The following is a 16,472-nucleotide window of genomic DNA, read 5'->3' on the forward strand; positions in this document are numbered from 1 at the left end:
TTCCTGTCAATCCTTCCCCTTTTTCCCCTGAAATTCCCTCCCCTCTCCCCTCTGGCCACTAATTCATTTATATTTTAAAGACACTATGAAATCAGTATATTTAGGTGTAGTAAGCAAACTTTATTCCAGTTTATAATTATTAAAATCAAAATTTTTCAAATCAGAATAAAGTTAATTTATTTCATTTCATCCACTTCATTCCACTGAAACTGAATTGTTTCAAACTTAGTCATGTTACCTGCAAGTGAAACATGTGATTTAATTTTATCAAAGTTTGAATTTCTAATAGTTGTTGGTGGAAAGGAATTACATATGAAATTCCAACATCTTTGCAGGAATGAGTTTCCTGGTTGTGACATCGGTACTCAGTTGGGATTGCGCACGCTGAAACGGCTAAATCACGGCAGGCTCTGTATTAACTTGATTTATGTAACATGCATGAAGAAGAAAACACCGCTGATGGTGATACTTACAGGGGAGCCAGGATGACCAGAGGCACCAGGGGGGCCGGGAGGGCCTGGGGGGCCCTGGAATGCAAATTTGAAGAACAAATGCAAAGTAAATGCATCTGGAAATACTCTTTATTGGAGCATCAAAGAGAGGTCTTTGTTTAGGAAAGATACTAATACCTTTAAAAATGTGAACAATCTACCTTATTATGTAGTAACTCTTCATGGCTATTTTATTATAGTCATTTTATTATATTTTACTATACTTATTTACAATGACCGTATTACCAAAATGTCACTCTAAATGAAATTCCCACACAATCAAGAAAAATTATTCATAAATATTATAAAATGTTGGCCTGAACCCCCATTTGGGGGTTCAAAACGTGAAAAAAGTACACGCAAAATGTTATGAAAATCCTTTCAATGCTAGGATACTGGTAGAAGTGAAGAAGCATTTTTTCTCTTTGGCCTGGTAGTCCAACATATTGCAGAAAAATAGTTATCTGCATACTACACAACCTAGTTTCTAAAAATAATGGTGTAAATCAACCCAAACATTCTTAATTACATAACTAAGTTATGTAGACATAAAGATTTAGATGGGCATATGAGACTCATCAACATGATGAATTGCAATTATAATCAATTGACATTATTTTTCAGAACCATAAACCAAGGAAAAGAGTTCAGTGTCATCACGTACTTTTTAAACACTGTTAATAAATTTATAAAACCAAGTTGCAATTAAATTTTCTCTTGTAATTACTTTTATGGAATGTTAATTAGTGGCTTTTGGGGGGGTTGGTAAAGATTTTATTTATTTATTTTTAGAGAGAGGGGAAGGGAAGAAGAAAGAGAGGGAGAGAAACATTGGTGTGGGGTTGCCTCTCATGCACCCGCTACTTGGGACCTGGCCCACAACCCAGGCACGTGCCCTGACTAGGAATTGAACGGGCGATGCTTTGGTTCACAGGCCAGCACCCAATCCACTAAGCCAAATCAAACATGGTGGCTTTTTAGGTTTTTTAAAGTAAAAACCGTGTATCTGATTTAATAATAGGATTCGTAATATGAATATAGCCAAGTAAGACCAGGTGCTAACAGAGTTAATATAATTTTTCTTCTGGCTTTGAAAGATACCCCCATATAAAATCACAGCCCCTAAAACTTTAGAGACTGGTAAAAGTCTTTGCAATTTACTTTATGTGAATTTTATTATTCTATCTTGAATTGCTCATTTGGATATATTAGTTAAAATTTGTCCTTTCTTATTCTAGAAGTCACAAATATGGGGTCCAGTGATCTGAGCGACAATCCTTCATAATCCCTGAGAAGACAGCATCATGTTTTGTTTATACTTATGTACCTTTTCCTGGAAATGAAATGATAACCTTTCTTAGCATTGTTCCTCCTGAGAGGCTGTCTACAACAGGGTCATTTACATGGGACACTGTGCATCACGTCTCTGTGCCCGGATTTCAATGCTTTTTGCTGTTTTCTTCTATAAACCCTTTGGGTACAATGGAAAGAACTATTATTATGGTAGATGAACTTAAAGATTTGATGAATTCTGGGAGTAATTGTATTTGATTCCAGGGTTTAAAGTGAGACAGATGGTGTTATTGGACCTTCATCACAAGTTAATGAAAAGCCATTGAAAGAAGATTCTAAAAAAGTTAGGTGAGAAAGAGAAAAAGAGGAAGTAAAAAAAAACAAGAGTTGGTTAAAATTAAGAACATATGAGTGTGAGATCTAAGCCTGAAGGCAGGTGGGCCTCACTAGTGTGGGCGGTTGTATAAGGAAGAAACGAGTGGGCAAACAGGACGAAATGAGCGGTGGTGAGGGAACAATTGGGATAGAAGGATCGTGATAACCCTACCACTTTCTTCCCAGCCTTAACAGAGAACAAGCTGTTTTCTACAACTGCGTTATATGCTATACCGCTAGAACAACCATTTGAGATTTCACCAAGTGGAAGAGTAAACAATTCTCTAAAATGCTGAGAAACGATCGTACGTACAGCTGGCCCGGGAAAGCCTGCCATTCCTGCTCCTCCTACTCCAGACTTGACATCGTAGGATTCGAACTGGGGAGAATAGTTCTGTAGCAAAAAAGATCAGACAGACACAATCATTTTGATGTATAAATCATGTTTTTTTTTTTTACAAAAGCATTTAGAAGTGAGTGCAACACCTACCATCCACTGAGAAGAACTTTCTGTGTGGCAGAGGATGTGATATGTATTATTAATTATCTTGCTTAGCCTGTTTCTCTGTAGCTTTAGATATTCTACAGAAATAGTTGCTTTGTATTTCACAAATCATTCAGCTTACTACATGCAATATTAATCTCAAACTTGTTTTTATGTGCTCTTACCCAAAATATTATTTCTAAGCTATATCCTCAGCATTAGAAACATAAGATCATAGATTGAGGCTGAAAGAGGTTTCAGAGCATGTATAATACGACCTCATTTTGAGCAGAAAAATGAAGTCATATTATTTTCCCGACAGTTAATAACTAAAATTTATATTCCCTGGCTTTCGGTTAGTGTGGCAAACATATTCACCCAAAAACAAACATCTATATAGAATATTAGCAGATGAATAAGAGAAAGGCTCATGTGTTTATTGGATTTCCTCGGAGAGATTGTTCTATTTTGAATTTTAGGTTTAACGATGGGTTCTGTTGATACCAGGATAAGAATAAGTTAGATGATACCCTTTGCTTCCTGTTGAGTTCATATTTGAAATTTTTTTAAAAACTTGTAGCAATTTCTGTATGTGTTTTTGAATTTCTCCTTACTCTAGCACAATGGAAATTTTGTTTCATTTATTTGTTTGGTTATTTGTTTTACATGAAGAGTTAGTTCATTGCCATGCTTTTCGAGAAGAGCAGGTTGTGCTGTGAAGGCTTGACAAGAGTCAATGCACAGTATGAAAAATCCCGTTGATTTGAAATCAATAAGAAGTGTTCACAGCTCTTCAGCTGCTATTTGTTCAAAGTTTAAGATGCTTTACTGTTGGGGTTGTACGGGAAATAGTTTCAACAATTCCTAAATTCTCTAGGTTAATTCTTTCAGAAGTTGATGGTTCGTTTTTCAAACATGGTGCATGTGTTAAACACCTGCTAAGAAGTTGGGAAATTTTGTGAGGATATTGTAGCAATAACATGAGCATTAGAAGGAAGAGTAAATATTTATAAGGGGCTTAGAACAGCGCCCAACACTTATAAGCACTAAATAAGAATTTGTTAAATATATGAAATCAGAAAATAGAGATAAGGAACCCACAAAAATGAGATGTAATAGAGGCTAAAGAAAAGGAAATAAGTGGGTATTTTAACATAGAGAAACTTTTTGTCCAGAAATTTATTACCTGACCAACGGTAGGGCAAGATTCACAGATTCCAGGGGGGCCAGGAGAACCAGGGGAACCTGGTTGTCCTGGAATACCAGGATCACCATTTCTGCCAGGAATACCAGGAGGGCCCTAAAAATATCATAGACAAAAATGAATGAAACAGTGAAAAGTCCTAGTGTCTCAGAATCATTATCAAACTGTAGCTTCTCTGCTTTGTAATATGAGGAATCAATATAAGTAATACATTTTCTTGGGGATATATACCTTTTAAACCAAATCATATGAAAACTTTCACTGTCATTTATTCCATTGTTATTGACCTTTACTTTTTTTTTCAAATTGATAATGGAGAGGAAGACATTATATAGAGTTTGGGAAACTTGAATCTTTACATGTGCAATCATGGATTATTAGTTTATTTTGCATCATTATTTAAATATGTGGTGCCAAAGGAAATGTATACATAATGAAAGTTCAAATATAAAAGAGTTATCAGGGGAAAAAAAGCAAACTACCTAAGAAACTAATTTCATTCTGCTAAAAAACATTTACTTACTGGATCTCCTTTGGGGCCTTGAAGTATATGACCATTAGGAGGGCGAGTAGGCTAATGAATGGAAAAGATACAGATTAAAAAGACATAGAGACAGCTTTTCCATGCAGTGTGTTCCAATTTGCACATTTATTTCCTATCCTAAATTGCATCCAATCTCTAGTTTTAAAACAGAACATACACCTTTTATTTGTAATATAATATGGTTTTTTGACAAACACCACTTCCACTTCTTTTTAGACCCTTAAAATACAGGAACCGGTCACATATTTAAATATAAATATTGAAGATCCATGTATTTTCTTTAGACTCACAGCTGTTGGAGGCTGAGGGCAAACGGCACAACATTCTCCAAACGGGATCTCTGGGTTGGGGCAGTCCAATTCTTGGTCATCACATATTATGTCATCGCAGAGAACAGATCCTGAGTCACAGACACATATTTGGCATGGTTCTGGCTTCCAGACATCTCTGTCCGCGTAAGCCTGACCGAGATGGGAACATCCTCCGTCGATAACTGGAAAATAAGCAAGACGGTATTATGTTTTCTCATGTTTGACTGAAATTTGATTTTCATAATGCTATCAAACTGTTTCCAATGGGCAAAGTGGAGATAATTTGAAACACATAATATATTCTTTTCATTGAACTAATGTGTATCTTCTTATGAATATGCTTATGCAAAAATATCTACAAATTAAATGACCAAGAATATCATATTCTTCCTACATAATTTGCTAAGTAGTAAGAGATTGTTTAAAATACCAAATCTGTGTATTAACATCACATTGGCACACCATAGTAAATTTGTCTTAAGACAGGAAGTATTTTAATTTAATTCACAGTAAGAATTTAACAACAATGCAAATCACACTAACAAACATTTATTTATTAATTATGCAATCAAAAACAAGCCTTTTGACTCAATTGTTATTCTTCGCTTTAACAGTAGATGGGAGCATTAAATTATAAGGTAATTTTGTTACTACCTCTTTAGACTTTCTGGATTTTATTAATCTAGTTGAGAAATTCAGAAGAAAACTCAGCTGCTCTTGGCAACATAACACTCTTCCAGGATCCTGGGAAAGCATTAACAAAGCGCATTGTATATACTGAGTATCACTGTCTTTTGGGCTTTTAGGTCAACACGATATAACATAATATATTGGATATCCCATATGGGTACAAAAAGATTTCCAAATTACAAAAAAGGAGGTGTTTTTTAAAAGCAAATATTGGTAAGAAATAAGTAAAAATAATAGGAGAAGTATGAATCATGAACATGTATTTGAAGCTTAAAATGGTCAAAAATTTGCTTCAACCATAATTTTAGACGGTTTCAGCAGCTATTAGCAATGAATCAGCTGAGGGGTTGCCAAAACAAAACCTGGTCTCGATTCTTAAAGCCTTAGTTGCGGTTGTGGTTCAGTACAACTTTAGTTCTTGAAGATTACTATGATGGCTTGCCAGCATTGAGTAAATAAGTAAGAAGTTCCTAAATATCTGCAAACATTTTTGCCAACCACGAAGGATGTACTTACTGCTGAGTATCTGTATTTTTGTAAAAAGTGAACTTTCATTTTATTTTCTCTGAGCCAAGATCTTAAAATGTCCGCTGAAAGAGGCCTCCCTGGAGGAGGTAAGCAGTTGAGAACCACACTTTGCCCCCTTGTCCCAAGAGGCCTTTGAGTGGGTCCTGAGATTTTTCTGTCTGAATACTACATACAGTCACATACACACACATCACCTTTTTAAGTTCCCTTTTCTATGTTCTCTCCATATCTGAAGTAACTGACTTAAATTTATGCTAAAATACTTTGGATTTACAGCTTTAGCTGGTTTGTTAAAAGTTCACAGAAAAGGGTATTTTCAGAACCTGTGGACTCCACAGCCTCCTAAAATTGCCTCCACTCCTGTTTCCATTTATGCATGCAGATTCAGCTTTCATGATCTTGTGCAGTACCCTTGATGGATTCAAGAAGTTTAAAAATTCTTTCTTTGTGTTACAATTATCCATTGTGGTCTACAGCTAATATAAGAAAGCGTGATTGCTTTATTGCAATTTTAACCAGAAAAAGTTATTCTAGTTCCTCCTGCGTGTTTGAAACAAATATATGGGAATATTAGAAAGAAATATTGTCTAAGCTTTTAAAGGATCATTCCCCTTTACTCAGTGAGCATAAAAGCTGAATTCTAAATACATACCTAATGCAAATGAAGCAGACCTATTTAAATAGTGTTAAGAACGATATGCTTAAGAGAGGTGCAAACACAAGTTTTCATATTATTATGAACAGTAATAAGAGGGTCTAAGCACTCAACTCATTTGTCTCTAAACATAGCTGACATTTTAAGAACTAAGTTCACTGTATTTCCAGAAAAGACCTGAGGGTTTTAATGAGATGGAAGCCTGTTTAATAAACTTGCATGAAATACTTTCTTTGATCTTTGCATTGGCCTCTTTTTCTTAAAATGAATCATATTAAAATTTTTCTCTAAACTAATTTTATGAAATGTTCCAATAGATTAGTTTTGCTCAATCTTTTTTCCCCATTAATAATGTGGATTTCAGGCTTCCCTTCCCCTCACGAATACTACTAGAATACAGAACATTGACAATTGGTAATAATACTGTATTTATACTTGAAATCTGCCAAGAGACTAGATCTTAAGTGTTTTCATAATACATGCAAACAAAAGTTACTACATGTGGTGATGGACGCATTTTATAAGTTGATTGTGGTAGTCATTTCACAGTGTATATGTACATCAAATCATCACATTGTACTCTTTAAATATATACAACTTTTTGTCACTGATACTTCAGTAAATCTGGGGAAAATACTACTGATTTATACTAATGATTCTTTCAGCTGTTTGCCTCTGGATCAGGAATATTTTCCCATGTTTAACACAGGACTTGTTATAAAAATTAGTCATTGAATTCCAACGACATTAAAGACAAATGAGGCTAATAGTTTACCCTTGGATCAAGTAGCTCATATTTTAAATATCTTCTCTTCCTGTGTTCTTCAAGTGCCTTAAAATTGATATAATTTTTTCCTTTCGTATTCACCCTCCCATGTTTATGCCCCATGGAAGTGCCACCACATCACTAGAAAGTGTCTTCCATTTGCTCTGAAAACTACTAAATAAATGAGCACCATGATCGACTTATTAAAATTGTCAATAAATTTATTAGAATTGGGTTAAACCCAATGTTATATAAACAAAAACTGTTATTTAACCTCCTGCTTCCAAATTTTATTAGAAAACATGTACATTATATTTTTTAAAACACAAAGGTCTCAATATAAAAAGTTATTTTAAAGTATAGTTTTTAAAGTGATGCTGCTCTAAGTAATAAAAGAAAGTGCGAATGCTTTAAAATTAATAATTAATGCAGTTTTATGTATTGCTATAACTTATTTCACAGACATTTGAAAGAAATTTGGCTCTCCTGAAGAGTTAGTTCCTGCAGAAACTGAGAAAGTCTGAAAGTCAGACTTTTCTCTATTGCATTACCTCAGTTACTTTTTTTAAAGAATGGCGAGTTTTTTGCAGTTTCCTCTAATTTCATGCTCTGTGCATGACAAAATACGGTTGGCAATATGTTCTCCCAGAAGCTAAAACTCTCACACAGATGTTTCCTGGCCCTCAGTTTTAGTCTTGTAGCCTAGTACTTACATGGGGAAACCATAGCAGTTAAGGGGGAAAATGTTTTGTTTTTAAGAGGGATAAAATGACCCAGGGAGCCACTTGCAACATGTAGAAATGGGGAATAGAAAATTGAATCTATAAAGAATAGTCATCTCGTAGCATTCATTCCCTTCTTTTCTGAGACATCGAAACTCAGACCTACTTGGATTTAAAAAATTAACTAGTTTTTCAAAAATGTTAAGTAAAAAATCAAATAATCCCATCTTCACTGCTGGACAAGCAATAGTTTTTCCAGTTACTTTCCTTATTGTAACTGCTTAAGCTAATTCTCCCTGTTCCAATTTGTAATTAATTTTTAACTCCACCTCTCATGTTACTTGATGTCTCTGGTTCCTGTTACCAAGTACAGCCCTGAAATTTATTTATGGTCACATGAGCAATTCATTAGTCTAAATCATCTTCTACTGGGATTTAAATGACAAAACAAAATGAAGCTAATATATGACGTAATTCACTTGTACCTTCTTTTATTTCCTAGCTCTCTGTTTTGGAACTTTGGAGAAAAATAAAACCAAGTAACATAATCTAATATTTTTAGATATACTTAAAGGTTTCCTTTCTGTTTTCATTCTTCAAATGTTAATTTATGCTGATCTTATTGTTGTGACTGAAAAAAATGCAAATTGTTTGTCAAAATTCCATTCTCGTGGTAAAATAGCATTTCTTAAAAGCATACAAATTTTAGTTTAGTTATTTAGTTTCAATGACAAGTTTAATATTTTGTCTTCTCTTTTTTACTGATAGATGTGGTATGTCAGTTATCACAACATGTTTTTCTGTTACTTTAAAAGTTTGAACATTCTGTAAGTGAATATATGGCATTCACATCGTTTCCAACTGAAATGTTTAGCTTTTAACTGACACTAGTGTTTGGAGAACATATATTTTATTAAATATATTTCTGCTGCTTATATTTTTGTTGGGGTATTTTTAAATATGTTAGTTAACAAAAAGGGCTTTGAAGGAAAAATTTATAGACCTATATAAGTGGATAATTTTAATTTTAAAATGTTTGCATTAACAAGGTAGATTCTTCTTATTCTTGTTCCCACCAAAAAATCTTAAGAAACTTTGTGAATCATCATTCCTAGATGTTTTCTCTTTATTTTTATAAATATATGATTTTTATATTTCCAATTAGAAATTTCCTTTTAGGTGACTAATATTTTGTCCTGCAAAAAATAAGAATAATTAGAGAATTAAAATGAAAGTCATCATATATCTAACAATCAACAATGGTATTGCAATACAATTGGATTAGTGATAAACAGTATAATTCTTAATAAAATATATACTACTTTTTTATAATGGCTTGCAAATATCTTTAAATGTTATATCTGATAACCAAAATCTCGTATCTTACCTTTATTATCACTAATCACTCAGTGCTTGAATTTCTTCCATCCAGTAATTTTATTTTTCAGTTTTAGTAAAATATGTTAGACAGAGCTTATATAGTATCTATGTTGTAGCCAGTATTCTGAGTGTCTGGCCTATCTGTTTACCTACTCTTCCCAAAGACCCTAATATAAAAATGCTATCATAATCCTCATTTTACAGATGAAGAATCTGAGACACAGAGACATTAAGTAATTTTCCCAACATTATACAGTAAGGGGTAGAGCTAGGCTTTGAATCCAGGAAAGCTGTCTCTAACTTTGATACTCTCAGCTACCTTGTTCCAGTCCCTTTCTGCAGGTTCCAGGGGAGGATAGGCTTAAAGGCGTCAACTTCAAAGCTCTGTCTCTTTATCATCTCTAAACCCTGCAAGCTTAAATCGGAGTCTAAAAAGGGTAGTTGTTTTTTTTTAACAAAGGGATACCAGTTTTCTGCAGAATATCTTTCCTATCTAGTGTCAAACAAAAAAGCTAACATCTGGAGTTAAATTCTGTTGTTTATTTTCTCCTGACCTTATGAAAAAGAATTACATCTCCAAGGCCACCCTAATCACATCCAGACCACCACCAAGATTAACATGTGACTGGAAAACCCAGCATATATACAGAAAACTAGGATTCCAACAGCAACAACAACACACTGATAATAATACTTCTGTATCCAACGTCAAAAACATTATTAGAATGTCATGCTAAGACATTCATTTTCAGAAAATACTTAATAATTCATATTAATAAACTTCTAACCTCATCAGATGCTTCCCTTCTGAATTAGACATTATGAACTAAACATGTAGCTCCAAAGAGAATTTTTCTTGTTCTCATTAACTTGAGAAATCCAATCTGTTTGCCATTCTCCACACCAAATACTACAGAAAACAAAGTCTCTAAAGAGTAAATGCTATTTTACCGAAGCAGTTAGTTCTCAATTTGAGTTTTAAAAAAGCAATTTGAATTTTTAAGTTTCTAGATCTTTTATCTTTGATTTTTACATCTCTTGAGCATTTTAATTTTGCCCTCTTGTTTGAATTTTTCCTTTTGTTCATTAAGATTACATTTTAAACGGCAGTTCTTGACCTCAGTTATGGAAAGTACAAGGGATTTGTTAGTTAATCTGAAAGGAATCCACTTCTGCTGTGTTTTCATTAAGCACAGACAGACATTCTAGTGGTTAATGTAACTCCCCAAACTGCCGTTAACAAACGATTTGTGTAAGAATAGCTATCTCATTTTTTCCGTTGTCATCTTGACATGAAACAGGCCAAGTTTTCCTTTTCAAAACTCTGGATTTTTTTTAACGCTATACCTCTCCTTCTGCTCCCCCCCCCCCCCCACACACACACATTTTGAATTTGGAAAACCTTGGGACTGAACTTTTTCCAGGGAAAACTGTTTTACAAGAAACAGTCCACTGAGACCGTTCCAGAAAGTTACTGTAGACCTGAAAACTTTACAAATGTGCTTCATGTCCAGTAAAGGCAATAACATCTTTCAGGTTTAAACTATAACTCTTAAGCAATCCACTTTAATCACTTCAAGACTATGACATCTTTTGATGTTGCAGAATGAAAGGGCCGGGCTATAAAACCTTTGGAACTCTGCACCAGAGAGGAATCATCGTCCACAATGAAAACCACCGGGTTTCAGTAGGTGGCACTCTTCTCTCTGCGTGACAGTTTCAGGTCTGGCCGGCAGCTCTGTAGGTGCGGAACAGGGTCTGTTCTGAGGAGCTATCTAAAGTCTTGGCTTTACTGGGAAAAAGAGCCAATGGTTCTAGATTTTTAAAAATAAGCCTGTAGATAAGATATTGATCCCAGAATCTTCACTAGTTAAGAGGCACATAATCACACTCGTCTTTCCCAGAATTTTTCCAATGGATGTGCTGGCTCTTGTGATACTGAGACGTTTAATTCCAGGATTTAATCAGAGTCTCCATTTACCTACAGGTCTTTAGATCATCTGATACTGAATACTCTGGAGGTAATAAGGAAATGCAAGTTGTCATAAATGAAAAACACAATATTTTGTATGAATACTTTATTTACTTAGAATTTACATTACAGAACTGAATGTTTATTGGTTAAGTTATAAGCAAGTCTGTTGTTTAAAAAATAGATTTACCAATCCAAAGTGGAGTGCTTAACAACCAAAAAATCTACCTTTTTTTGTTACCTTTAGAAATGCATTAGCTCACATATTTTCTAGGAATGCTGCTCAATCTGTGACAAGGTCTCTTTTTCTTACTACAGGTTAGAAGCTTCTATTCTCTAAGAATCTTCTAACCTGTAACGAGAAACTAATTTTCTGACTCCATCTACAGGTTTGTAATTCTAAAACAATTGAGGGCCCACAGTCCATTTTCACAGTGGGATTATAAGAATCTCAAAATATAAACTCAAAAGTTAGGACATTTTAAATTAAAATATAGTTTATCTCCCTGCTCTAATGAATACTATTTAGTAATATCTTTCCATTTATCTATCCAATAAGTGATACTAAAATACTTATAACAAATAAGGACTGCATTCAAAGTTTGAAAATATTTTTTAAAAAGTCATTATATACTATATATGGAACAGTTATATGTGGAATTTTGAAAATGGCCATAATATCAAACTTATTTCCCAATAGCCTTTAAATATTGTTATTATTGTGTGTAAGTATATGTATTTGTCAATATGTTATCAGTAATGCATTTATATTCTTGGGAAAGTAGTATTTAGTATTTAAAATGTATACATGTAATATTTTTAAATCTCATTATAAAATAAGAAATCCAGCTGTGCGTAACATTTATGTTGGCATTGGTTATGCAAATCTGCCTGTCAGCCACTAGGTGGTGACTCTTCGTGCTTAAAATTTGGCGTGTTTATAAAGGACAGGAAATATAAAACAGACCACATTTCTCCATTGGTGGGATGAAATGCATGAATTAAATAGAACTTTCACAAATTTGTAAAAATGTGACAATTTTCTGTGAGGACATGTTTTATGCTCCAGGAAATGCATGTTGGTAGACTAGAAGTCAGGGTCCATCAGGGCGGTGCCGTTTCTTTCTGAGATTCTCAGGGGGTACCGAGGAGCCCACACCCCAGAACTAGATATGACTGTTCCTTACATGCGTGTATTCAGCTGCCTCCTGTAACCTCCCCAAAGCCAGCCTACCAGCAGAATTTTCTTGTAAAACCTATAAGGAACATAAGATGCCCTATCTTAAAATACCTAAGCTTTTTTTCACAGAAAACAAAAACAATAAGCTGAACAAAATCCCTTTAAACTTCTTTCGAACTTAAAAGCATACAAATGTGTCAGCAAAATTTTATAGTTGTTATTTTCTGCAGCTAAAGAGAAAAAGGAAAATCATGTGATATAAACATAATGTAGGTATCAAACATTTTTTCCTCCCTAAGTTTGGATTTAGAAGAAAAACAGCCATAATGCTTATAAAAATTATAACTACTAGGCAATTACAAACATTCTGTCTAGTCTTTGAACTTAACACCAAAGGTTTGTACACTTTCCAATAAATGAGAACTCTATGATTTTTTTTTTTTTGCAGAAATCAGAAAAACTTAAGAGCTTGAAAAAGATAAAAATCTTTAGTGAGATGGGGGTGTGGTAATAGTCACTTGGTAATCTAGCCAAGCACTGGGAGTTATAGCATCTTCTGGGAGAGCAAAAATGGGGAAGAAAAGAATAATAAGAGAAGATGGTGGATTGGGGATTCTAGAAAAGAAAGGAGGAGGAGGCCAGAGGAGAGAAGAAAGGAGATGGAGGAATAGGGAGGACACGTGATGATGGGGGCGGTGGTGGCAGAGAAAGGGAAAAGAGAGGAGGAGAGGTGAGGAGAGATAGGCTTGCCTAGGAAGTGGGTGGGGTGATGAGTGAAAGAATTAAAAGAGGAAGTGCAAAGGAGCCAAAGGGGGCGGAGACATAAGAAGGAGGGGAAAGGGAGGGAGAAGAGGAATAAGGGGGGTGAGAAGATGAAAGGAGCAAGAAAGAATGGGTGTTTCTTTTCCTTTCTTTTGTGACCATAGACTGAATATAACTGAAGAAATGTCATTGGGTATTTCCCCCTATCTACATGTATGACCTGTGAAGACATAAAAAATATCTGATACTAAAAACAAAGGAAACCATTTTTGGATACCATGTTTGCAAAAACTATAGGTTTAAATGTAAGCATTTTTGATCATGTGCAAAAAGAAATTGATGTGTGATGCCTTCCTCTATCCAGCACCTTCAAATATGACATTTNAAGTGGGTGGGGTGATGAGTGAAAGAATTAAAAGAGGAAGTGCAAAGGAGCCAAAGGGGGCGGAGACATAAGAAGGAGGGGAAAGGGAGGGAGAAGAGGAATAAGGGGGGGTGAGAGGATGAAAGGAGCAAGAAAGAATGGGTGTTTCTTTTCTTTTCTTTTGTGACCATAGACTGAATATAACTGAAGAAATGTCATTGGGTGTTTCCCCCTATCTACATGTATGACCTGTGAAGACATAAAAAATATTTGATACTAAAAACAAAGGAAACCATTTTTGGATACCATGTTTGCAAAAACTATAGGTTTAAATGTAAGCATTTTTGATGCTTACATTCATGTGCAAAAAGAAATTGATGTGTGATGCCTTCCTCTATCCAGCACCTTCAAATATGACATTTAAGTATTTATTTCTATTTAAGTTTTTACTCCAACATGCTCAGTATTTTCATGACTAAGGGAAACATATGAATTAAAAGGAATATTTTCAATAATCAAATAATGAGACAAATGTGGTTTTGGGGAAACTGAAACATAAAAATCATTGTACTTATTAGAAAATACAACAAATTAATCTTTTTGAAGTCAAACAGTACCAGTGTCTTTACCTTGTTTGCAGAAGTCAAACATTTCTGTGGCAGATATGATGTGAAATATTCTCTTTATTAATGCGAATGTAGATAAAAATGTAGAACTAATGTAAAACACTAGATCTTTAACAGCAAACTATTAGAAAATAGGTATTAATCAACCATGTAAGAGCTTGAAACAGAAGAAAGATAGGAACTATGAAAGATTTTGAGCAGTTTGAACTCACCTAAAGGTTTGAGATATTATTATCTTGTTTCCATTTTACAGAAGTCTATTCAGAAATTCTAATAATGTGTAGTATTTTCTTTTAGACCATTCTTAATGCATGCTATTTTTAAATGCATTATCTTATTGGAAAAACAATGCTCGATATTCTGTCCTTACAAAGAGCCCAGCATACAAAGGAAAGCATAAACGTATTGCAGGAGACCAATAACGTCCAGACTGCCCAGGGAAGCATTCCAAGACATTAACAATACAAGAGGGGAACTTTTTAAGGCCATTTTAAGAGTTTCCAGTGCCATTAACATGAAAACAAATTAGTACAAAAGCATCTTTATCTTAAACAACCAGCGAACTTTTAAATACAAAAATGACAATATACTGTTTGAGCAAATGTAATAAAAAAGTACTATCATGGTCAGTTCTATGCTTCACAATTGGGAACTTACAGAGGAAATGATCATTTAGGAGACTAATTTCTCCTTGATAACTTTTTTGCAAGCAGAAGTAAAGAAAAAAGCCCATAAAGTTTGGTTTTTTTTTCAATCAGTATCTACTCACCTTCCGGGAGCTGTTGTGCCAAAATAACAGTGGAATGAAGCAGAGTGAGAAGTAACCAGGTCCCCTTTTGCACAAAGCTCATCATGTCTAAATATCAGACATGAGACTCTTTGTGCAAAAAGGAGAAAAGAAAAGCAGTTCAGAGTAGCACCATCAGTCGTTCCCTGCCCTTCAGCACCGGGCCCGTCATAAAAGTCAGCCACTGAGATTCCTCTGCTTTGGCCTTAAATAGGAAAAAGTTTGGCTTCCCTCACTTTCCAGCCCCTTTCTGAAATATGAGAGCAGCACCCATCCCCTTAGCAGAAAGAGAAATGATTAATACGTCTTTTTTCCTTATAGAAGACACAACCCGCAGAGAAAAATAGCACATCTGGGGCTGTGTGCATCTGTTTACATATAAGTTTGTTACATATATGTTTATGTAACTTAAGAACATATATCAAAATGCTGTGCCTTGAATTTTAGTAAAATAATTAAATGTATGTATTTTTTTTTATTTTTCCTTGTGACATTACCTGCATCATTTTGGAAAACTGCTTGGTGCCCTTTGCTTTCATATAGCTAATTTGCAAATCTTACCTTCTTAGGAGTTTTTTTATATATGTGTGTGTGTGAATATATACATGTGGATTTTGCCAGATTCCTCTCTAACTCAATGCAAAGAGGAAAATGTAAAAGATTAACTGAAAGAAAAGCCTGTTGTTCCTTTTACTCACCCACCTACCCTGGGGACTGGAAGTTTAATTTCAGGCAAATGTCAAAGATAAGTGTCTGAGCTGTGTTTGAATGGCATTTTAAGAGTCAAATACTTATCTATTGCAGTTTCTATTCCTCACACATTTCTTTAGCCAGCCAAAGGGTGATTTCTTGTGAGAGATCAAATTTTTATGCTGCTTATGAAAGCCAGAACAGAATTTTCTAGAAAAAAAGTTAGCTTTTTCATGTCTTGATTTTTTTAAGAAATAGGAAAAGAAAGAGCCTATCAAATTAATTATCAAGAGTACCAGAAGAAGCTGTCATTTCATCTGAATTCATATAAAGACAAGTATTTCCAAATTTAGAGTTTCATATGTATGAAGTTTGGGTCACATTAACACAGATTTTCAATGTATTTCTGGATCTAAGGAGTAATTCTGGGACATATTTGAAAAAGGGCATATGCCATTTGTAGTTCTTTAGTACATCTTTGCAAAAAAGTTGTGCTGTCCAGAATATCAAAATATTTCTAGTAATCAATATATTTCTAATAAGCAAGATATTTCTCGACACCCTAGTCTTCAGTACATAATTCTTTCCTCCATCTCCATATTCTACACAGGCTTTTCCATTCCAGTCAAGGTCACCTTCATTTATTTT

At 34.3% G+C, this 16,472-nt stretch overlaps 1 protein-coding gene across 1 annotated transcript in view; it reads right to left on the reverse strand.

Annotated features, from left to right (window-relative positions):
* Window positions 1–15,335, reverse strand: part of COL3A1 (collagen type III alpha 1 chain) — a 41,622-nt gene extending 26,287 nt beyond the window's left edge. Inside the window, exons 1-6 of the mRNA XM_037043778.1 lie at window positions 15,117–15,335; window positions 4,682–4,884; window positions 4,371–4,421; window positions 3,830–3,943; window positions 2,473–2,553; window positions 474–527 (exon numbers count right to left, since the gene is read on the reverse strand). Of these exons, the coding sequence (XP_036899673.1) occupies window positions 474–527; window positions 2,473–2,553; window positions 3,830–3,943; window positions 4,371–4,421; window positions 4,682–4,884; window positions 15,117–15,201 (588 nt within the window). The 5' untranslated portion in view covers window positions 15,202–15,335. The remainder of the gene's footprint in view (window positions 1–473; window positions 528–2,472; window positions 2,554–3,829; window positions 3,944–4,370; window positions 4,422–4,681; window positions 4,885–15,116) is intronic.
* Between the last annotated feature and the right edge of the window lie 1,137 nt (window positions 15,336–16,472).

The sequence above is a fragment of the Sturnira hondurensis genome, unplaced genomic scaffold (assembly GCF_014824575.4).
Source record: "Sturnira hondurensis isolate 20B ecotype Veracruz unplaced genomic scaffold, ASM1482457v3 Scaffold0004136, whole genome shotgun sequence".
NCBI lineage: Eukaryota > Metazoa > Chordata > Mammalia > Chiroptera > Phyllostomidae > Sturnira > Sturnira hondurensis.